The sequence below is a fragment of the Crassostrea angulata genome, chromosome 2 (genome assembly GCF_025612915.1).
Source record: "Crassostrea angulata isolate pt1a10 chromosome 2, ASM2561291v2, whole genome shotgun sequence".
In the NCBI taxonomy this organism is placed as follows: Eukaryota; Metazoa; Mollusca; class Bivalvia; order Ostreida; family Ostreidae; genus Magallana; species Magallana angulata.
This window is the reverse complement of record NC_069112.1, coordinates 34,008,880-34,034,445: the sequence shown is the minus strand read 5'-3', so window position 1 is coordinate 34,034,445 and position 25,566 is coordinate 34,008,880. Positions and strand designations below refer to the sequence as shown.

Sequence of the window (25,566 nt, the reverse complement as noted above, 5' to 3'; positions counted from 1 at the left end):
GACTGTAAGCATTTTATGCCCATGTTATTGATGTTTTGGTATTACTGTATACAGAGTTATTTTCGCCCCATCTTATTTTCGCTCTTTCACATTATTTTTTCCGGGAATTTATGCACTAAAAACTTAGGTTTTTGGCCATACCTTTTATATAGATTTGAACAGTTTGTCAGCGCAACTCCTCATAAACCGCCACACAGAATTTCGTCAAATTTTGCAGATATTTAGAACACAATATGTAGATGTGCATTTTGCCAGGAAATTCCGAGATATCAAAATAAAGCTATTATAGACCGAAATCTAGATGTGAAGTTTTACATGATTGTTATTGTTCAGGATGGACTTCCTAAACTTAGAAGTAATCTTTCTAGAAGGAGAGGGAGGCGTGCTGCAGCATTACTGGCAAGGCATCAAATACGGGAGTGGTACAAACGTGTAAGAATTTCTTTATACAAGATAAAAAATGTTGCTATAACTGTACACCAGTATAGGCAGAGTCTCATCAGAGCTTTGTTGTTTTGTCATGAAGATTGTTTTTCATTGAATTCCAGAATTCTCCTATGCAACAGTCATCAGATGTCCTTCAAGTAGGTCTGATACAGGAGATCCCCCAAACCAAAATGTTGTGGTAAATACACATACCAAACTGAATATTTATCTATCAAAGATAAAAGATGTTAGAAAGAATAATTGTTTATGAGTAATTATTATACAATCTATAAAAAGATAACAAAAAAAATCAAAGTACTGAAAGTACTGAAAGCCGGGCTAAGATGCAGGGTTTTGTGCGTTTTAATTTATAAAAAATATAGAATTACATTTATATTGAAACTATAATCATCTAAATTGTTATTGGTTTGTTAGTATTTTCTCATTTTGATGCGTTATTTCCATTATTTTTTATAATATTTTGAGCTTTACCCATAGCTGCAGATATCAGTGCAATTCCAAGTCTGCAGAAAATGAACATACCCGGTATATTTCCTTGGATTTTAGGAAATATGAATTAAGATGTTTATTTATTTTGAATTAAGTTGTTTATTTATTTTGCATGGTAGGGGCATTTTGTGTCATTTTACAAGTATTCATTTGCCTACAGAGTACTTTTAATAAATTAATCATGCATTGGACTTTTGAGATTGTTAGATTACAGGTACTTAATTCTCAAATAAACTCAGTAAATCAAAACAAGTATCTGTTTGTGATAGAGATTTATTAACGTTTGATAAGTCACATATTTAACAAATATGAACTATAGATAAAGTATGAATAAACCAAGAAATTATTACTTTTGTAAAACAAAGAACGCTGTCTTTGGTGAGGCAGAATCTAGTAACTATGTAGATGTAAAGTAATTTTTCACCAATAGGATAAACAAACAGATTAGCGATATATTAAATGCAATATCAATGAATAATAATAACAGTTAAAGGAGCAGTGGAAGGTTTTTTTTAAAACATATGATATTTCATACACAACAAAATTGTATGGAGAAGAACACATGCATAAAATGTGAAACAGAAAAAAATCACATGTATCTGCTAGCCAATGCTCAGTAACAATACCCCCGCTATGAGATAAAGAAACAGAATGAGCCAAAGTTTCTTTATTTAGATAAGAAACCCTCCTTCTAGCAGGACTGGACGAAAAGAGTGTGAAAGTTTGAAACACAATTAATGAGTGGTTGTGAAAATATGTTTAAAATGTATATCTAACATAGAAACAGTAACAATTTAACAGAAAATCGACACAATATTTGTACAAAAATTCATCCCTACATTTAGCATACCTAAACAAACACAGTGTTTGATTGTCAAGCATTTTAGAATAATAGTTGCAGAGAGAAATGTTATTAAAATTTGTTACAGTCAGTCAGACACATGGGTAAAATGGTAAATAAAAGCATCTTCTTCTGAGCAGGGGTATAATCTATTCTAGAAGGTAAAAAATTTTCTAGTATCTATACAACACATCCTAATAAGTACTACCTACAGATTAGACACTGCTATCTAAAGAGTAAATCTAGATATGAATAACTTTTTGTCTAGTCATAAAACTAGAACAATCAACAACTAAGCCTATGTTTGAAATTGTTCATCATAGTTGATCTTACGTACTTACTATGATGTTAAAATAATTTAAGTTTTTAAACAGTGTACTGGTGATTGGTTTGTTTTGAAAAGCACGTTTCAAATATCATATGTGTTTAAGCAGTTGATATTGTTTGTGCAAGGTAGATATCGTAAGCAAAACTGTTTGTAGATTATGGACCTTTTCAAGCAAAATATAATTCTATATGGTTTTTAATGTCAAGTGTGCACTAATCAAATAATATGCCCAAGGAAATGAAATAAACAAGTAAAATTGATTTTGAAGATGAAAAAAAAAATAACACATCAGACATTTCTGATGGGGCAATATATGGTCAGACAATGTAAATGAACATTTTATGCGTGAGCATGATGGTCTTTGAAAGTTTGAAGACATTGCAATTGAAAATGAGTATTATCAGATTTTAACAATCAAAACATAGGTAACAAAAGTCATATATACAAGACTAGCTGAACACATTAAGACATCTTTTAAGGACAGTAGGAAATATAAAACAAAAATATGTGCTATTTTCATGGCAAGATATGAGTTCTATTTGGCAGCACTGTTTTTGGCACTATATAGGGAAAATTAGAGTAAATGATTGGGTGTAATTAGGATATATGATTGGCCATCCTATTTTCATAAGTACTTATGAATATTAAAATTGGCATGAAATAAGCACACAATCTTTTAAGAAATAGAAATACATGTAATGTAAACATTACAAGTAAAGGTTTGGTAAACTAAACAAAAACCCAACATTACATATGTGTACTACATTATCAAAACAACAATAAATTTAAAGGTAGAAAAATGTTACAATATTTGTACAATTAACATGTTTATGTTAAACATGTAGGAGAACTGAACAATTTAAAAAAAAACTGTAACATATTTTAGAAGATAACTTGTCCACAGAGAGAAATGCATCAATACTATTTCAGACAAGCACACAATTGATGAAAAGGTCATGGCATTTTTCGGCACTACACAATTAGTATGACACATATTTTGGGATTTTAGGAAGCATAATTGAAAAAGTAATTGAGCAATGAAATATAAAAATATGTAAGAGGTAAACAATTGTAAAATATGGCATTTTTTGGCACTTTCTGAAAAATATCAGGTTTCAAAAATACTAATGATGTCAACTTTCATATGTTCTATGCAAAATATATGTTACAATTGGTATGACACATATTTTAGGATTATAGTCAGGTAAATGAAAATGTAATAGGGCAATGAAATATAGGAATAATTGAAAGGTAAAGAATTATATTGTATGATATATTTTCAAAGGACATTGTATGTTGTTATTCACAACCTGTTTTTTTTTAACGAAATGTATGAACATATAGGACTGTGTAATGATATTATTCTGAGAAATTTATAAAAATGATATTTGCAATAATGGCTATACAATAAGTGAAATTAGGAAGCAGGACATAACCTGGTATATGCAGAGTCTCTATGCCAGATAAGAAACAAGGCAAAATCACCTTGAAACATAGCCGTATGTTAAGATTTCTAGACTCTCTGTTTAGAACAATCCATATGTAAACAAACAAAGTATTTAGATGAAATATATACAAAAAAGCAGAACTTGCTTTAAAAAATGTTACAATTTGATAAGAAATATGCAGACAAGCATAACAAAAAAAACAAAATTCACAAGAACATCCACACTCCTACAAAACAATACAACTACTCAACATGCAATTGATCAGTTCACATCTAAAAATGTTTCTGGACAGCAGAAAATTTCCAAATTATTTTCAAGCAAATGTTTATGATAAAAGTAAACATCTTTTAATGGAGACATTAAACATGGCGGAGATTATTTCTAGAATTCCTTTAAGATTATTAAGTGTTCAAAGAACATTACATTAATGTTCACAAAAACTCAATGCTTATGACACTGCTCCCCTTTGAGGTGCATCTAATAGACAGCATCGGATTGCAGCGGCTGATTACATAACTTTCAATTTCCTCTTTCTCAACATTTGGTAGGGCAACTTCTACCAATTCCAATGGCATGGTTAGAATGGTATCATCTTCCAACAGGAATGTCATATTTTCCCCATCAACACAGCCAGAGACAGCCTGCTTGACTTTCACTTCTGGAGGACAATCCGTCTTCTAAAAACATAAGATCATGGTTATTTTTTCAGTTCTTTACCCCAGTTCTTGCATAATCAGGAATATTGAGAAATACATTGTCAAATCATGACATCTTTGTTACACTTATATACTACATGTAGTATGCAACTCCTTTTTTGTTTGTATATGAAGTTGGCACTCTTAGCAAGTAAGAAAGTGATAAGTATAACTACTTACTGTAATTTTGGTTTTTGAAGTTGTTGTCAAGGACACTTCATTGCGGAAGGTGTTGATCACAACATCTGTGATATGGACATAATCTCCTGGTCTTATGTCTTTTTCAGCAAAGCTGCGCCACAATGCAACTTTGCACTTGCTTGTTGCATCCTCTATGTAAATGTTCTTTACATTAACTCTTTCCTCCCTTACAAAAACTTGTCTTGTTGCTTCTTCCTAAAATATAGAAAAATATAGGTAAGATAAGAGATAATAGTTGTTATAATAATGAGGAAGAGATGATTTATAAAAAAATACATAAACTTAGACGATGGCATATATATCAGACATATACTAATTAAATTAAATCACTCCATTAACAATTTTTTGATAAATATTAATAACAAAATGTCAAATTGAATTTGTAAAGTTTGTGTCTTACCTGGGTGATTGTCCCCTTTATTGAAACTCTCTCTTTAGGCGGCGAATTCAAAGCTTCGCTCACCGTCTTTGTTGGGGCAGGTGGGGGGTGCAGAAGATTTTTAGCTTGGTTCACAATGTGCTCAGGAACACTAACTTCTGCACAGGGGAATACCTTTGTGTTGCTAGTGACAGCAACCCCGTCAGGCTTCTTAATCACATTTCTCAAGATAACTGAGCTCCCCTCCTTGAATCTTGGGAATTTTGTCTGGTCATACACGACGCACAGAACTGCTTTTCCCTCATCAGCTATGACACAGTTTTTCAGAATACGTGACTCATTTCTCTCATTGGTGTAGGAATGTTCCGGATCGGTGTCGATCACTTTGGCTTTAACACTCTTAGTGTAAGGGATTTGACCCTTTTGAGCCATCAGATCTGACAGAGAGATAGTTGTAGCCTGAAACAGTGATATGTTAATTAGTTTATTGAATATTAATGTACAGCAGATTAAGAAAATTGAATGAATATATTGTTTGGTGTAATACATTTGTATTGGCAGGCACAACAAGATGAATTTAGACTTGTGACAAGCTGAAAAGTTATCATGTTTTAAGATGTTTCTGATATCACTGATAAATATATTGGTTTATGATCAGAATAGTATGATTCTAATGTTCCAGAAAGACAAAGACGATCTTGGGGGAAATTTATGTAAATATGATCTAAACAAGAATCATAATCAGTTGTTGGAGATTTCAAAATTTGATGAAATGAGTAATTGTGCTGAAGGAAGTTTAATACTGAACAATTTTGTAATGCATTTTGATTAAAGTCTCCCATTATAATGGTTGGTTTAGTTATATTTATGATTGACTGTAAATATTGCATGACATTTGCAAAATTCTGATTGGTAGCTGATTTTGGAGGACAATAAATAAAACAAATATTTGCAACATCCAAGATTGTAATAAGTAGTTCTATACCACTAATTAAGGTTGCAATTAATTGGTTCTGAACGATATTTGGTTTGTAGTACAATGCCATTCCATGTTTGCTTTGTTGTTGATCAGCACAAAACAAAGAGAGTCCTTCAATGTTGAGATCTAGGTCTGATTCAAATACTCTAGTTTCACATAAAGCTAGAATATCCACATGCTTCAAATAAATGTCTGTACGAAGATCATCAATATGTTTTCTCAAAGAGCGACAGTTATGAAAACATACAAGTGCACAATTATTGTTCAGTTTACTCAGATCTGGTAACCTGAGTTGCAGTGGTGATGTTGTTGTCATACGGTTCATTTCCTCTCGGACATCTGAACAAATACTTATCTTTTTGGAGTTTAATTCCTTGATAAAGAGGTTGGACAGGTTTTTGATACGACTTAAACCAACATAATGGATATGGTCATTTTTCCTGCTTCCAAAATGTAAAACTGCACTATTCATAGTAGACCCTTGTGCCTTATGTATAGTCTTTGCTGCAGACATCTGTAGGGGAAACTGTCGTCTAACAACATTATAAGTTTTGTAATGCTGAATGTTAAAACATCTTGTAACCTCTAATATTGGTGTCCAGCTATGGGGAACATTTGTTGTATATAAACTGGAATATTTTTGTCGCCATTGGCAGCCAGATGAGGAGTTTTCAAACTCAACCCAAACAATACTGACACGATGATGCGATGAATCTACACGATAGTCGAACATTTTTATTGAACAGGATGCCCCATTTCTTAAGCCATCTTCTACACTTACATTTAAGCACAATTCATATGGGGGTCCAATGGCAAGATGGAGATTTTTTTGAAGTCCCATTGTTTTCCCTGCATCATCTGGCACTTTGTTCAATATTTTTTCTTTTAATGAACATGGAACATCTCCTGAAACACTGTCAATTGAGTGTACAACTGCCTTCATAGAATCAGGCAGTTTTGTTAATAGATGGAAGTTATGCAAATCACACTCTGCACGGGTGGTAAATAAATGAGGTATCAAATCTAAGTCTGGTGGATGAATAGCATTTGGTGCATTGAGCAGTCTTGACTGCAGAATCTGTATGTCCTGTGGAATCATATGGTTTCCTTCCCGTAGCCTATTCAGAAGTTGGGCAAATGATTTGTCATCTTTTTGACGCATTATTTCCTCTAATTCAAAAATGGTGAAATGGTCTTGCCACAAATTAGCACCAATAGATTCAATGCCTACACGAGGTATAGTAAATATCCAGGAATCCATTACAGGTTTTAACTGATACAAGTCTCCAAATACTATCACACTTACACCACCAAATGGTTTGCAACACCCTTTTATCTCTTGTAACCTTAAGTTTATGAAATTAAACATTCTTTTTCCCACCATTGAGATTTCATCTATGAATACAATTTTCAAATGAAAGAACCTGCATCTCATAGAATCGAGCTGGTGCATATCTAGGGGCTTGAATGCAAATCCTCTTCCAACTGGTATACCAAATGCAGAATGTATTGTATTTCCTCCTATGTTATGAGCTGCCTTGCCAGTAGGTGCACAAAGAAGTACTTTCAGGTTATCTGGGTTTTCACCTACTTTATGATTGAAGTACTTAATAAGAGCTTGGTAAAGAGATCGCAAAAGAACACTTTTTCCTACACCTGCTCCACCAGTAAGAAATGTATACAAGGGCGTTTCATTTGTTTTGAAATGGTTTAAAACATTGTAAAAAAATTGCTTCTGTTTTTCATTCAGACTCTGTACTAATGACCTGTAATTATTATCTGACATTTCATTCATTGGTAACGATTCATTCTCAAATCGCTTACGTGCTATTCCAAAATCCTGACCAATATCATATTCATTGTTTGATACTGTGCCTGTGCAATGACTTTCTGTTCCAGGGTCAAAGCAACCAAAATTATCAGACAATGTAGAACCCTGAGCAGAATCAATTGTTTCTTGATGTTCATTTTCAGGCAAGACAACATTCCTTTGATAGTCATCCATATCATCTACATCATGCAACATGTCCTCTCCAATTTCACATGATATCTTCATATATCGAGCTTTAACTCCCTCCACTTCATCCTTAACCTTCGTAAAACTTTCTTCATATGTATGACAGCCATGTAAGAGATCTGTTTCCTCTTTTCTCCATTTTGTAAATAACATCAATAACTGCCTATAATGACCTTCCCTATCAACATTTAGTGCAATGGTATGGTATCTCAATACCTTCTGCTTTTTGCGCTTCTTCATAATGGTTCCATCTCTAAATTCAAACAATGTCTGCTCATTATGAGAAAAACTGTCTGTATCTTCATTTGATTCAGCTGAAGCTAAAATATCATCTTCTAGGTCATGTGAATAATCTTCCTCCAACAATTCTCCTTCGCAATTTTCAACTTGCTTCTTACACTTTTCTAGAGATGTATCAAACCAAGTAACAAAATCTGCATAACAGTATTTGCTCATCTGTTTTGGTCGTCTCTTGTAGCGTTTTAAAGCATTATCTGATTCCACATTAGTTGAGGATTCTGGCATATCTTTTAAACTGGAATATGGTTTTAGTAAGACTGTTCTATTGTTTAATTCATTTGTGTCAATGAAAACCACTTCTCTGGAAGATTTCCTCAAAGGCATTTGAAGAACCAAGTATGCAGCTTCCTGCGCACCTATTTCCACATGGCTAAGAAATTGATTACCAATTCTTCTTACTTGCTGTCTTATATCACTGTCTTTTTGTTTGGCTTCTTTGCATGCTTCAGATAATATGTTTGATAAACCCCTTTGACCTTTTGAGATATATGACACTATATATGAAACACAAGCATAAGGATCAAGTATGAACTGTATGTCCATGTTTGCCTCCCAGCACTTCAATAAAGTTTTGTTATAGCTGTTAATGCGCACTTCTTCCACAGTACGCTTTAAGAAAATTTTGGAGACAGACAGTGTTGACTGTATTGCCTGCAAGTAAGATGCCAAATTCATGTCTAGTTTGCATAGAAAGTCATCAAAAATGACAAATTCCTGTGTATCATTTGATTTCATATCAGATAACATTTTGGCAATTTTATGAAAATTCTGAATTCCAAGGGCTTTTTCTTCTTCATCAAGAATGGGATCCAGAACAACTGTATTAGGCATGGGAGGAAGGGGGAAATTGAATCTACATATGGCTTTTCCTTTTTTCCTACAGGTTCTAGCATGTCTATGAGTTTGGTAATTAACTAAATTGTATATTTCATCATCTTTTTTGCATGTAACATGTTTATCAATGAATTTTGCCACTTCTTCATGATTTGTTCCATTGTATTCAGGTGCATCTTTTATCCAAATTAACATGTGCACATGTGGAGATCCTCTTTGCTGAAATTCTACTCGGTAAAAAAAATCAACAATTTCTCCAATTGGATTCATTTTGCTTTTCATCACATTGACCAGAAATGTTTGGAATCTATGTTCAAAATACCTTGCACAGGTTACTGGGTCAGATTTTATCAAAATGCATTTTTCTTCCCATGTCAATGCACTGACTTCCTCATCAGTTAGAGACTTTTGCTTGACCAATTTGTTTAAACATTTCAGTAGGGGTGGCCACTTAGTTTCTGCAGCTGAAAAGGAGCAAAACCAAGTTGGTGTTCCTAATTGCCTGATCATAGCAAATACATCTTTCTTTGTTTGCTCCCAATAAGGTGGTGATCCCCTTAAGTTCCTCAGTACTCTAAATCCATCATCTTGTTTTACCAAATTGTCAACAAAGTTAGGAGATAGCACTTCAGAAACAGTCATTTTTTTCCCTTTGGTTTTACATTTTCTTACTGCTAGAGTCACTTTGTCACGAATTTGTTTAATTTGAAGTCGTTTTAGTTTATAGAAAATATTTGGTATAGACATCGCAGCCCTTCTATCAACATTTCGTAATTCCCATTTACAAATATTGCTATAATGTACTGGAATAGATCTTAACGAATTGTCTGGTCTAGCTTGTCCACAATATATAGTTGGGAAAGCTAAATACTCAGAATACACATCTTGAAATAGACCAAGGGGTGTTTGATTTTCACCAGGTGCTAAAGACAATATTTGGTTATATTCCCTAAAATCCATTGCTTGTAAAACAGTGTCAGTATTGCCTGTTGGTCGGTCATGAAAATTATCTTCTTCAGTCCAGTCATCAGAGGACTGATTTGCATCCTTAGATTGCAACAAATTCTGTGTCTCAGGGGCATCATTTACTAAGTTTTGATTATCTTCAACTTCTTCACTTTGTATACACCTGCTTGCATCCTCAAACCAAGAATTGTTTATTTCTATGCCTTCATTTTTGAATAAATCACTATGTTCAACTAACCACTTTGCAGCTTCAAGCACTTTGTTTGGTCTAATTTTCTCAAATGCAACACTGTGTTTATATGACAGTTTTCGTTTTAATTTTACTGGTATTGTTTCTGTTTCATCCAACATTCTTGGTAGTTGTTTTACTGTTGCATTGACATCTGCTGGTACATTAACAACATTACCCTTTAAATTTAATTGGCCACCTCTTGGAAGCTCTCTAAGTTGCATAAATGCAAGTCTTGGTGAAATAAGTCTTTCCTCTAGATGAGTAATATTCAACTGCTCTGGAATAATGGGAAATTTCATATTATTTGCAGTACTGCATGCAGGAATTTTACCTTGTTGAATGGCAAGTAAACATGTTTTACAAATCCATTCATTGTTGTTTACACTCTTAATATTTGACAAACAAACATTCATCAAATGCTGATGTTTGAATCTGACCAATGAGGTCATGCTTACAGAGTGGCGGAAAAAACATGATTCCAATTGCTGTACCAACACATATGAATATCATCAACTTGGAAGCAGTTCCACTGCATAGGGTTGCAAATGCAATCTCTAATGACAATAATGGCCAGTTGCCTGTAAAATCTGAGGAAATTGATCCACTAATTGTTGATTTCAATTGAAAATGAACAAACACATTGTCAAATTTCATGTGACAAGGAATCGATGAAGGATGTAAGAAATCTGATGTTTCAGACAAAACATTTCTAATTTTTAAGTATAAATAATCCCCAAGATGTAAAATTTTGTGTAATATGTCCTTTGACCATTCAAGAAAAGAATAGTTCTCTTCAAATGCTGTCAGTAGAAATACAACACAATTAGCAACACACTGCCTTCCCCTAGACAAATCGCTAAACAAAAATTCATCACCTTGATGATAGTCAGCATTGCACAATACTTTAAAATCCACCATATTTTATATCATAAATATATGGAAAGTTCAAGCTTCAATATCTCACATAATATTCTTTTTTTTCAAAGACAATTATGATCACCAAGTTTCCAAAGTTTTAAATTTCTTCAGGTTTTTCAATTTCTCTCCATGTTTCAATTTCTATTTTCTCCAAGTTTCAATAACATATGTCTTCCCTCCAAGATTTACATGCATGTAACAGATACAAGACAATTCATGATCTCCAAGTTTCCAATTTTCAATTTCTCCAAGTTTTTTCAAATTTCCCTCCAAGTTTCAATTTTTAATTATCTCCAAGTTTCAAAATTGTGTTTTCTCCAAGATTTCAATTCCTATCTTTGTCAGATTTCCCCTGTCTTAAGGATCATTTATCATACAAGTTAATTTCTTAATCATTTCTCCATATAATGAATTATCTAAAAAAAATGTACTCGTATGACCTTAGTCAAACCTATTAATCAATAATCAAGGTTTCTAATAACTGATAGATAAGGAAAATTAATACAAATACTGTAATAGTCTGTGCAAAATGATGCGACGATAGCCGATCAAGGAAAGAAATTTGTTGGAAAACACCGTTCTATATATAGAGGGTACATCTTAAAGCTCTAGTGGGGATCACGTGACCTTAATTTGTAAACATTGAAAAATGACTAGGCCAGTATTGAAACATCTTTTTTCTACAAACATGTATGTCGTGGATGTTTAATAAACTATCAAAAATAATCTTAGAAAAACTTAATCATTTTTACGCGCAAAGTAAAAATGTATATCAATCTTGTAAACATTGCATGTGCCTGCCGAGGTACTACATGTTATATATCTTTTATGGCTCAAAACTTAGATTAGCTCCATAAATAAGAAAAGCAATATTTACCATGTCAACTTCTCTCTAATTCTTGATCTTTTTACGCAGTTGTTGTTTACTGAATTCCTTCTAATGATGAAAATCTGCTCAAAATCTTCTCTGGACACTTTCGCTTTCTCAAACCCACGCTATCTTGTTTACGTTTTGATATTACTACGCATTGTACATGATTTTTTTTATTCGAAACGTAAGCATGTCTATATTAATCATAAGTGTTATTTATATCACTTTTGTACATTTGAAATTTTGAAATTGAAAATTATATCTCATATGTGTACATGAATTTAAATGAAAATTCATTTACTTCTGGTACTATTTCTGTATGCGCATGAACATTGAAATACGTACTATACAGAGTGTGCATGTGGAGCAGTAATATTCAAATCTTCCATACATTTCAAATGAAAAAAAAAGTCTATACAAACATGCTTCTTTGTTTTCATTTTCTTTACTATATTAAACAGGGTAGAATTTTAAATACAATTCAACTAAGCAGCAATGATTAGTACTGAGTTAACATGCACTCTTTTAAGTTCGTATGGCGGTGTTGCGGTCAGCTTCCGCCTTGAACAGGCTGACAATAGCCGGCTATTGCTCTTTGAGCAATACGCCCGGCTAAAAATGAAACATATATACTGTACACATTTACATAAGAAAGAAAATAACTAAATTTTGGATAAGCATTTTTCAATATTTCCAGTTTTTGGGTCAATTTTTTTTTTCCTTCCCCTGATTTTTTTTTTTGATGAGTGATGAGTCTTCTAGTCCTATTAAGAAAAAGGCTGATAACGGTACAAACAAGAGCAAATCTTGCAGCTTGCCACCATTACCACCACTGCCTGTCCTTACTCCGGTAAAACAAGTACTTCACCAGTCTACAGGCACACCAACTCTTCGAAGGTCTCCAAGAAGGTCACTTTTAGGATCTGTAACTTTCCCCCAACCCAGAAGTGATTCTCCTGTAACAGGTATAGGGATTTAAGAATAGAAATTAAAGAAAAGTTTTAAATCTGTAGACTAAAGGAAAATTTTCTTAATGTAGTTGAATTGGTACATTTAATGATGTTTAAAAAAAACAGGTCTGGTCAAAGTTTCATTGATGTTTTGTTCCCTAGCAACATTGTGTATAAGCAACATGCAATCATTATTATATCAATTAAATTTGAATAAATATACCGGTAAATATCTCTTTCTATAAAAGAACATATTGTCACAAGCCAGGCTGTCATAGGGTATAAAACATCATAGGTAATGCAGTTACCCTCACAAGTATATATAACAAACAAAATATAGCTATTATGGACCGAGATCTAGATGTGAAGTTTTACATGATTTTATTATGCAGGATGGACTTCCTACACTTAGAAGAAATATTTCCAGGAAGAGAAGGGAGGCGTGCTGCAGCATTACTGGCAAGGCATCAAATACGGGAGTGGTGCAACCGTTTAAGAATTTCTTTATACAAGATAATTTTTTGCTATAACTGTACACCATTAGAGGCACGTATTATACGTATACTAATACATCAAATCTGAATAGTTTGAAAAAGAATGATACAACTTAAATAATTGCATTTATCAATAACCTGTAAATGTTTCTGCTACAGAATTTAATGTTATTCTAGATTATTTCATAATGTCCATCTTCTTATTTTTTTCAGTTAAGGAGAGAAAACTACTTAGCATTCTTGAGGAAATAAAAACTCAAGTGTATGTTAATTCCAAATTACTACATTTGCTATCCAAAAAAGTTGATGTAAACATTTCTACTGAAGATAACCAGCTTCACAGCAAATGAAGCTTCCTCTGGAATCTGAAGCTGATATGGAAAAAATGGAAGAACTTCTTCTAGACAAAGATGTTTATGCCAAACGGGTGAGCAAAGAAGTATTTAAAAACAGCTTTAAAATCATTTTTAAAATTGAAGCTATAATTGTGGGGGGTAGGGGGTGGGGGTTGTAAACCACTCATGAGAACAGATTTTAAATATTAATTATGCTCATTTTTATCTTTTCTAAATTTTTCTTTTCAAAAAATACTTGAACTTTTATGAAAGTACCTTTATATACACTTGTTTTTATTGATCTTTAGATTCATCATTTGGATACCATTGGCGGTGACTCTACAGAAATGTGTGTGCGAAGAATTTTAAAAACATTAATGACAAACTCCCTTGCAGTGAAATTCAATTGTATTGGGACAGGGGGAAAACTTCCCTTTCAAGGATTATATTTACGGACAGTCATTGAAAGTAAGTAGAATTTAAAAGATTATTCACCAGTAATTTTAGTATAAACAATTTAAAAAAAAAAATTGTTAACTCATTTACTTGTTATTCTTGTTTTAATTCTTGCTGCAGGTCTATAGCTCCTGGTCTGAAAAAAAAATGGGATTGACTACCTACTAGCTACAGTGCCTCCCATAGTATAAAACTAAAATTTACAGTGCACAAAAATGTGCTAGTTTTGGACTGATTAACCTTATTAACACACACATTCTGTGGAGAAAATTAGAACTATTAAATTCTTGATGCAATTTACTATTGATATCGCCACTTTACCTGCTTTTGATATTTTTAGACGGGGTCAAGTGAAAAAAGTCTTCATGCATTTCAGTAAATATGTATTATAAAAACACGCATTAAATCTTTTTAGGTCCTTGGTGTATAAACAAAATAAATTCTATTTAGAAAATAAACAAATAGTTTTATTGATCAAAATATTCTTGCTCGGGTCCAAATGTGGATTGAGTTACGTAACTGAATGCTAAACGCCGTTAAAGATTCAGTTGGTGTACGAGCTCATTAATCAATAGAAAAGGTTGATGGTGGAATCGAAATTAAAGTTTGCAAACGCAATATGCCATTTTTGAAAAGTTGTGAATTTTATTTTGACAATCTTTCACCATAATACTACCAAACTCCATGCGCAAGCCGGAATTAAAATCGGGACGGGTTATACACAGATGTTTTACAAATTAAATAGATGTTTCATTGGCTTTCGGTATGACTTGCGGTATGACTGCTGTTCGTCTCCAAAGGAATTTTGTACAAAGAAAATAAAAACCAAGTCTGAATTTGCCTTCTCGTTCGTTGGCTCTTTAGTTCATTAAATTGAATTTAAATTTTAAACAATGCATTGTAAGCAAAATCTATAATGGATTATACATTTTGAAAGACTTAAACATCATATAATATATACAATCTTATCGATTTAAGAACCAAGTTAAATGTTCATGTTCATGTTTTCCGGCTTAGTTGAAATCAGGTTTGGGGTGAATTAGATAGTAAAGTAATGCATTACATTACCATTACTTCATGAATTAGGGCATTAAATTACCATTACTTAATTTTCTTGAAGTAATGCATTACATTGCCATTACATGAGTAAAGTAATGCATTACTATTACTTTGTGAAAAGTCAATAAGTTTTAAAACAGTAATTTAAAAACTAAATAAAGAGTTTTTGAAAATATTTCATAAATAAAACATGCTTGAACATATTTACAGGTTCATGTTCACTATCAGGTTCAAATTTAATTATTTATACAAGATTGCTGTTGCTCTTTTAGTTCTCAAAGTAAGGTTGGTCCCGTAACATTTACACGCTAATGGCGGAGTTGCCAATCTCTGTTTTTTATGTCTCCGATTTTCGGAGCATGATTTTTAATGAAAGGAACGGTTGTATCTCCGTCAAAGTCACTTCAGAAATCGCCGGTCAAGTCGCTCCCCCAGAAATTGCCGGTCAAGTCGCTCCCCCAGAAAACTCCGTCCAAGTCACTTTAGAAAACTCCGCCAAAGAACACTCCGTCCAAGTCACTTCAGAAAACTCCGTCCAAGTCACCTCAGAAAACTCCGTCCAAGTCACTTCAGAAAACTCCGTCCAAGTCACTTCAGGAAACTCCGTCCAAGTCACCTCAGAAAACTCCGTCAAAGTCACTTCAGAAAACTCCATCCAAGTCACTGCAGAAAACTCCGTCAAAGTCACTTCAGATAACTCCGTCAAATTTTCAGAAAACTCCATGCAAGTCACTTCAGAAATCGCAGTTTAGATCGCTGTCCAAGTCGCCCCTCCAGAAATCGCCGTCCAAGTCGCTTCTCCAGAATTCGCCATCCAAGTTGCTCCTCCAGAATTCGCCATACAAGTCGCTCCCTAGAAATTTCCATCCAATTTGCCCCCAAAATCGTCATCCAAGTCTCTTTAAAAATCACCTTCCAAGTCATTCCACAACAAAATGCCAAAGTCTCCTCGGAAAACTCCAGTCATGAAAGAATATCAAGAATCTACCTCCTTTATAATAGGCCAGGGGTTGGGCATTCTAAATGATGGTGAGAATTTTCACGATCATCATATTGACAGTGCAATGGAGTTTGAAGATGTATATATTTTATTATTTACTAGTACATGTATCAGTACATGTATGTACCTAAATATCATAATTAACGTGGATTATATAAGAACTTGAAAGTAAAAACTGTAAACAAAAGAAACTTAAATGGTTACATGTAAACTAGCCGATTTAAGCAATCATTATTGTTTATTCTATAAAAATAGGGCAACTAATGAATTGAAATTTCTCTAAATTTACTTTATATGTTATTGTTTTAGATGCCTGATCCATCTTTCCATGAATATGGATATAATGCTGGAATGCATGTCCAAACGGAGACAAATCAGGGTCAATCTGATTTTAATCTGGCAGCTCCAGTGAAAAATGTTATAGGTAAGTTTACATATTTGACAAAAGATGAAATGACTTACTTACAACCACTGTTACAACTGCTTCATTTTGATTGAATTGTTTAAAATGGTAAATATTTTCATTTTCTAAAGGATACTACAGAGGCTTAAGCTTTGAGCAGCAATCTGGGATTTTGTCATTTTTGCACATGCTGACAAACACACTACAGAATTCCTCCCAGACCTCTGCAAGTGCATCTACCAGTATACCGGTACATACCGCTAGTTATACACCAACTTTTGAAACACCAGGATCAAGTTCTCGGACTGTTGACCAAGAAACTCCATCTGCTAAAGAGCTAGTAAGTGATGATATTGTTTTATTTTCATAAAATTTTATCATGTCTTAAATTAATCACGCATAGAATATTTATTTTGAAATTACAAATGAACACACACATATATAAATCAGAAATATTTACCAGTGAATGTGCTTTATATATGATATCTTGTTTCTTCACTATGGGACAGGTAAATGATAATTGCATAAGAGATATATTGCAATATGTTGTATAATTTATATATAAATATACATATATCTTTTCATTCTTTTTTTATAGAGAAGGTTGCCTCTCATCAATGATGAGAATAATACATATAGTGACGTTTTGGTGAACCCATCACAACTAAGGACAGCAGAGATGAAGTCTTTGGCTGCCACAAATAATGGTAGCATTTATCTGCTAAATAAAATAGTTGAGATGGTGTTCACCAGAGATGAACTGAGGGTCAGCAAAGAGGTCAGAGGTCTCGACAAACATAAACTGGAAGCAGTCCAAGGTATTTTGAACCATTATACAGCAATGTTACTTGAATTTAAAACAATCTGTGTTTCATCATTCAACATTCAAATGAATGATTTGATTTTCAAAATGTTTTACATTTAAAATCATTTACCGGTGCACACAAAACTTAATTCTTAATATTTTAAATATCTTCCATAGTACATGCACACCAAATGCAGAAAACTGCAGTTAGATCAAATTCAACCGAAGACCTTCAACAAGACAATACAAAACAAAATCGGAAACTTGAGACACGAGACAAAAGGAAAGGCCACACTTGTTTATTGAAGTGCTTTTGTGAACAAATGTGATTTTGGAGTCAAGTTTATAAGTGTATATAGTTTGTCTATTCATTGGATTTAAAATTTAACATTGGATTTAACTGAAAACTCTACACAAAATATTCCAGATAAGTATATCTGTACAACGAAATTAAGATAGATTTGATTACCGGTGTTACCCTATTTGCCAATATGGGCATGTATATAATGTAATGTAACATGTTATCAATATTTGTTATATACTGCGGAATCCAAATATATATGCTTAAATATCATGAAAAAAGGTATTTCTCCCCTTTATATTAATTAACATTTTGGTTACAAGATTTTTTTAAATTTATTATTCATTATATTTGCTAGCATTTTTATGATTAGAGATTTGGAGTAACTATTGGCAATTTGATATATATTTCTTGATTTTTTCATATTCAATGCATTTAATTTTTCTTATTTTGTGAGTTTTATTGCATCACATCAATGGTTACATTTGTATTTCTTTTTGATTTTTTTGTGATGTAAAAACAATCTTTAATGACATCAGATAAATTCTTTCTTTTACATTCATTGTGTATTGATTGATTTTGCATTTTTCTGTGATGTCATACAAATCATTTATCTCATTTGCATTTTTTTGCCAAATCCAGCCACGTTCAATCAAAAATAAATGCAAAATAAATCCAAAAACCAATGTTAAATGCTTTTTCAATGTTTTTTTCCCTCATGCAACTCAGTTATGAGTTCAAGTCGATTCCTGTACCAATCAAAAACCAATGGAAATTCAATGCTCAGAAAATAACTAAAAAATAAATGAAGATTCAATGAATTTGTTTTGCCAAGGGGGTATCTCGACTTCTTGCGAGTTGGTTTTCTTGGTTGAAAAGTTTTGCTCTGATCACACCATGCCTCTTTTCAAAAACATCTTCAGAATATCCAAGAGGTGGACCATGGTGTGATATTTCGTCTGTCTGTTGTAAGAATAGGGATAAAATTCTACCTTGCTGGTACATGTATAGATTTAAGATTGAATAATTTTAATACAAGTTGATTTATGTGTAATGGATCAACGTACCTAATGTGTCAGCAAGTGAGTGTTCACTTTGTTTTTAAGTTGAGGTAAGTGCTCCTCAATAATTTGGAGATACTTTTTTTACAAGATTGTCTAAGAGCTGAATGTCCTCGTCATCAAAGGCATCTTTGCATACCATTATATTTATCTGCAACCAATTAAATTAAACAAGACACATATAAACCACAATTATCTTCAATATAACAAGTTTTCATTTAATATTATACGAAAGATACAGAGCTCACAATGCTTTGTTATGTAAACAAGGCTCATGCCTATCATAATTACCAAAGCTAATAAACAGGTCATCTTCAAATACACTGTATTCAAACCAGCAAATTCTAAACTGAAAGGTGCGACTGGAATCTAAATGGAAAAGAAAACCATCATTAATTATCAAGTTGGGCAATAAAGATGCTATGAAAAAAATCCTTGAAATGTTTAACAAACGTTTCCATTAATGTTAAACTTGAAATATCATTTAATAGCTTGACAACATTGAGATGCTGACAAAATTGCAAAGGGCCCTTTCTATAGATACTTGGCTCAAGATATCTGCACACATTTTAACCAAAGGCAGTCTGTATAGTTAAATTATGAGCTAAATTGGGCTTTAGGGGAGAGAATTATAAGCCCCAGACAAGTAACTGATGGACAGACTGATCACTATAGGGCACCTGCACAGTTATAATGCTTTTGAAGTTTACATAAAGCATCAACTGCCAGGGCAAAGTTAAGCTAAACTCGTATAAGGCACAACTTTAATTCATTCGATCCATAAATCATTTCAGGCAAATAAGTACTAACAATTATTTTCAAATCCTTTCCTTGTCGACTGTTTAAGTTCTTGCAGATGTTGAAAGTTATTTGCTGCTGAGAATCAAGTCCCGACAGATGACTTTCAAGCACTGAAACAAAATTTATACTGGTACTTATTTCTAAAAACATATACTGGTATGTCAATTTGTGCAAAACTGAAATGCAATATCTTTACAATTTTATGTAATGCAAGCATGTATATATTATTTTGATATAAAGGAAATTTTATACATAAATGCAATTATACTCTATCAATCAGATACCTTTTAAAAATGTTTCTTGATCTGTTTAAAACAAAGTGTACTACAACAATTTAAAAACAACGTTTACATACCTATGTGGGTTTAAGCTAGAGAAAGCATGTTGAAATCAGCGATCAATGAAGCCACTTCCATCTTGATTGCAATGCCGGTTTTCATATCGGCATCAATTGTCTCAACTGGATTTCTTAAATATACATGTAATAAGAATGTAATTTAAAATTAACTTGACATCATAGAGCGGGGCCCTTATAACCAAACAAGCTAAACATTAATGACTATTGAATTACCAGTATGAATGATGTAATTACAGTTCTATATTCAGAGTATTTTTTTTTTCAACTTACTGTTGAGTAGATTCAATGTCCTGCAGAATTAACTTCGAAATGCTCAACACTGAGGCATGCTCAGAAGCTCCAAGAAAATTGGAATAAATCTCATTGTTACGAAATCGGAAAGGAAAACCTATAAAATAACATTTCATGTAATGATTAGATATTTACAATAATTTGGCAAAAAGTGTAACGTTGCTGCAGTAATTATTGAGAATCTTACGATTGAAATCATCTCCCATATATAATCTACATGTATATTGATATATAATCCCCACCTGGGGACCCAGTACTGCTTGTTCGGGGTTCAATGTTTAAGTGACCTCACAATGATTACCGCACATGCAATATTGTTAATGTAAAAACACCATTAAATGATTGTGAACGATTTGCCATTCTCAAATGCAAATGCACACATGTTTAAGTAATATTCAACAGCAATGTAAAAAGTTCTCTTGGATATATACTTGCTTGGTATGTGATATCAAATCTTCTTAGAAGCCTTTTGGACTTCAAGGATTTGATCACGTGACCAGCCAAGTTCATATCCCTGTGAACTTTTTAACATTGCTGTTTATTTCTTAAATATTTCTCTCTAATTATTTGTGCATTAAACTTTGAACCCTTCTTGATGGATGGACATACATATGTAGTAAGGACAATTGTGATCAGATTAAAGCTCACTTGAACATTAGATTCAGGTGGGCTAGCTACAAATTATTTAAATAGATATCGGTTCTTAATTTGTGTACCTGCTAATTGCATTTGGGCACAATGCATTGGTTGCCATATTTTACTGACATTTGTTGAGGTGTCATCAATGAAAAGGTTTACAGGAACTGAAATTTGTGGAATCTTCGAGTTCTGTTATTCAAGTAAAATAAATATACATGATCAAGTTTAATCAATATCCCAAAAAGGTTTTCAACATAACGAGAACAAAAAATATAATTCTTTATTTTAGATATTCATGGTATTGTAATATCAATTTTTATGTATAACACTAGAAATAAAGTAATTCACCTCATCATTCTCATAAAATGCTGTTATTACACCAGATAAGGCATTGCTTGTTACTTTCACTGGCTCTCCCACATGAAAATGGGTGTTATTTACTGATGCCCAGGGAGAGATAATTTCACGTAGTCTAGTCCCATCTCTTTCTTTTATAATTGTGGTTTCCCTAGGATACCTATATTTATTAATAAATTTAAAAAATAATTTAGAATATTATATATATTTTATATTATTATCATTTTCATTTTATGTATAATCATTCTGTTTATGTATTTAGAAGCTTACCTTGCAATATTTGGTGAAATAGTTGGATTGCTCAAATTGAGCTTGGCAGTTTCACTTGGCTTGGTAATATAAATGGGTACCCCAGAGTCATCTTCTCCCTGAAATATTCAATCAACATACAAATTATAATGTTAATTGTTTACATTGATTTAAACTTTTATTATTAAATTAAAGGTTTAGGCTAATACAGGGTATTTGCGAGTGGTAAAATGCAAATATAAGTAATAAACAACGATTATTTAGTGAACATGGCGTTATGAATAGCAACTGCTCTGCTGGCATATTTTCCATGATGCGCTAGCGCGCATCATGGAATATGCCAACAGAGCAATTGCTATTCATAACGCCATGTTCACTAAATAACGTTGTTTATTTCTTAAGTAATGGGTCCAGAAGTTATTTCAGAGTGCTGTACGTTCTTTGCTTTAAATTGGATCCACAGTATTTTAATCAGGCTGAAATTATAATTGTTGAAGGTTATCCTATGGGTTTTTGTGAAAATGTATTATACTTGCATATATGGTATTTAAAAAGGGCTTTTTACCAATAAACCTAACTACAAAACTACTCTAAATTGTATTACAAAACTAGTCTAACATTGATTGTTTCAATTTTGAGGACAAATGAGCATTAGCTCAAAAATAATTTTCGCCCCAGATTGAAAATGTACAGTGGCCCAAAAATAACCCTATATTGTCCGCTACATTGGCCCAACAGTAAACCAACAAGATGGTCCGATTAAGGGCCGATGAGCAAATTGCCGTTGGCCCAATATTAATTGCTAACATTGGCCCAACTGTACAAAAATGATGTTTGTCAAACATTAAAATGAATACAATGGCCCAACATTGGCCCAATCTTGTCTGTTATATTGGCCCAACAGTAAACCAACAAGATGGTCCGATTAAGGGTCGATGAGCAAATTGCCGTTGGCCCAATATTAATTACTTACATCGGCCCAACTGTATACAAATGATGTTTGTCCAACATTAAATGACTACATTGGCCCAACATTGGCCCAATCTTGTCTGTTACATTGGCCCAACAGTAAACCAACAAGTTGGTCTGATTAAGGGCCGATGAGCAAATTGCCGTTGGCCCAATGTTAAATGCATACCGTGGCCCAACATAAGGAACATTGTTGGCCCAACAAATGTCCAATGACGTCCTGCTAATTAAGTCATCGCTAACTTCCGGGGACATGGTCTCTACGGAGAACGCGTGCTTAACAAATTTCTTTTCCTCCCGCGTGAAAAATTAATCTCGCTCTAGCTGAATCATCCTACTCTTCTGTTTTCCCAAGATCTTCAGTGTCCTCCGCTTCATACACATGTTAATACAAATTACCTAATTAATAACTAAGTATATGTCAGTAAAAATAGAAAATAATTTTGTTTTTATGTAGCAATCATATATTTTTGCTACCAAATATAGATTTTTATTTAACTAAAGCTTATACCTGTAGATATAATGATTGTTGTTGCTTTGACCAATGCAAACTGAAGTTATATTTAAACAAAGAACTACATTTCTCTTGCGCTTTGCTGCTTTATTTCTTTCCATGTGACTTTGAACTTTCCCATTTTCCTTCCTCTTGTTCTCAACCCGCATGTTCCTCCACACCCTTTGCACAGCCTCAGTTTGAGACATTTATAAATACACATGTATATGAAAAAAAAACTACCTAACAAATATGTATCTATTATTCCATTCATCAGTTTTCTTCTTAAAAAATATACACCTTTGAAAAGAAAACAAATGAATTTGTTGCTATAAAATGTTCCTTAAACGGAACATAGAAGGCTAAAGGGATTTTCTTGTGTAAAGGTAGTGCCCCCCCCCCCCCTAAATTTTGGTTGCTCATTCTTGTTATTCCCTACATATGTAAATAAGTTTTCTTTATCTCTTTCTTATTTGATTGCATGTATTATTTCGAAATGCAACCCATGTTATATTAAAAATAAACAATGCCAGTATATTTGTTATATTAGCATGTACCATGTATGAAAATAGCATGCAAACTGTAAATTAATGCATCTTATTATAGTCATTGTACATTTTTATCTAAACCACCAGAATATAGCCAGAAAGAAAAATATCATATATCATGGAACTATAATTTTAGAATTTGTAGATTAACCATCTTTTTAAAGCCATTGTATGATGTCCATCTTTTTACATTAATTGTTTGATGTTTACTTGTACGACAAAGCTCTATAAAACGGTCTCTTTTAAAACACGCTAAGAAAAACATGTTATTTAGTGAGAACTATGTTATCAGTTTCAAAGATAGAAAAACTACAGTGAGAAATCTACGTATTTAAATCAACACCCGTAAAATTGATAGTTTCAAGAAAGGATAATTGTTGGGTAAAAAAGGTAAAGTAATTTAATGTAATTTTAGATAAACTAAAGAATAAGAGAAATGCCTTAGTAAAGAAGTTTGAAGAAGGTTTAAACAAAGCAAATGATATCTTTGAGAGAGCAGAAAATGTGACAGTCTTTAACTTGTGTTCAAAGAGAAGAAATTTCTCAATAGCCTTATAAAATAGATACAACATGTATTGAAACTGGGCAATGCTTGATGCGCAGGATGTTTCATCAAGTCACATGCATTTTTATTTTTGTTGAAATTTCAAACTCGGTATAAGTTTCTTGTAAAGTGAAAGTCAAACTAACATTGCGACTGTGGATTTTTTTCTTGCAATAGCCCTTTTTTTTTTTTCTCATGATAAACAATGCAGCAGTTTTGGATAAGCAGCATTTAGTATGCATAATTTAATTATATTTTAAAACATGTGACTGACTAATTTGAGGCCCAGAAATAAGTGCAACTTTTAATTATCCAAAACGTGAAGTGGTAACAAACATTATTAGAGAATCATTACAACATGAAGGTTTCCGGGTAAATGTTTGATAGTTGGAATGTTTCAGGGATCAGAGCATCAGATATAAAATGATTTTAAGGGATTGTGGTTTTGAAGCGACAGTCATTACGTTATTAAAAATCAATACTATTAGGAGGTTGAGACATTTTTAAGCACTATATAACTCACAGAGAAAATAGGACAAATATGGTCTGCAGTTCAAGACATAATCAAGGAAAAAGAAGAAACAAGTAGTAAATCTTCTCAAGTAGAAGAACTGATGACTCTACATGAAAAAACCTGTAACAGAATAAGAATCTTTGAGCACAATTTTTTAGACTATTTAAACAGACGTCATTCTGCTCAAGGTAACGAATAAATGGAACGACTGAGTGGCATCCGGATATCCTAAGATCTATTTTAATTATCAAATTTCAATCAAATTGTTATTTTAAATAAACCAATAATAACGGATTAATTTTGATGGCTAAAGTTGCACGGTCAAGATTTTACTTAAACCATACAATAACCCAACTCGTTAACTTAATTAACAGACTGATCTCTCCATATTGATTATACCTTGGCATTTAAATTTGAATACAGGCACGTAGCATCAGGGGGGGGGGGGGGCACTTTTTCTCGCAGCAATTTACATATAAAAAATGAAGTATAATGGAATTGCCCATGCCTGTTCATTATATTCTGGCTCAATATTCTGACTGCTTTTTATAGATTGCCTTTCAGACACTTGGGAATCTTTTCTTTTTCTGCAGTCGAGGCTTCTCCATCTAGCTGGCAATCCTATTTTCTAATGATGGGGCAATATTTACTACATTGTCTTCAAAGAACACAAGTTCAGAAAATGCGGATGATCGGGATATTGTGACGTCATATATCTGTACAGTCCATCAGCTACAAGCGGCCACGTGTTTTTGAGTTCATAAACTACCGATATAAAAAAACGTTTTTCTTCCCCAGACATGTCCTGTCCGATAAACGGCTGTCTCTCAGTTATCGTCTTTCACACCAAATCTAAGTATAAACATTGGACAGAAAAGCACATCTTTAATCAGTATTCCGCTGAGAAGTCCCTTGCCGTAAAAATACAAAATAATGGTTCATATCTTATTTATCTAATACATGTTCATGCACTATATCGAAGAAAACTGACATT

At 32.8% G+C, this 25,566-nt stretch overlaps 1 protein-coding gene, 1 long non-coding RNA gene and 1 pseudogene across 3 annotated transcripts; all 3 read right to left on the bottom strand.

Moving 5' to 3' along the window:
* LOC128173633 (uncharacterized) overlaps positions 1-23,175 on the bottom strand; it is a 33,467-nt pseudogene extending 10,292 nt beyond the window's left edge.
* On the bottom strand, positions 1,231-12,485 carry LOC128173632 (uncharacterized). Of its 2 annotated transcripts, XM_052839306.1 has the most exons (4): positions 11,952-12,485; positions 4,850-5,287; positions 4,429-4,644; positions 1,231-4,230 (listed from the first exon to the last, which is right to left on the bottom strand). In XM_052839306.1, exons 1-4 carry the CDS (start codon positions 11,952-11,954, stop codon positions 3,985-3,987), a joined length of 903 nt encoding a protein of 300 aa, XP_052695266.1. In that variant the 5' UTR covers positions 11,955-12,485; the 3' UTR covers positions 1,231-3,984. The 2 variants fall into 2 exon arrangements, with proteins under 2 accessions (XP_052695266.1, XP_052695265.1); XM_052839305.1 differs by lacking the exon at positions 11,952-12,485 and having other exon boundaries at positions 4,850-5,785.
* Positions 19,980-21,058, bottom strand: LOC128173634 (uncharacterized). The gene is made up of 3 exons (XR_008242536.1): positions 20,976-21,058; positions 20,239-20,356; positions 19,980-20,078 (listed from the first exon to the last, which is right to left on the bottom strand). It is a non-coding gene; the product is annotated as an uncharacterized LOC128173634 (long non-coding RNA).
* Positions 23,176-25,566: the final 2,391 nt, after the last annotated feature.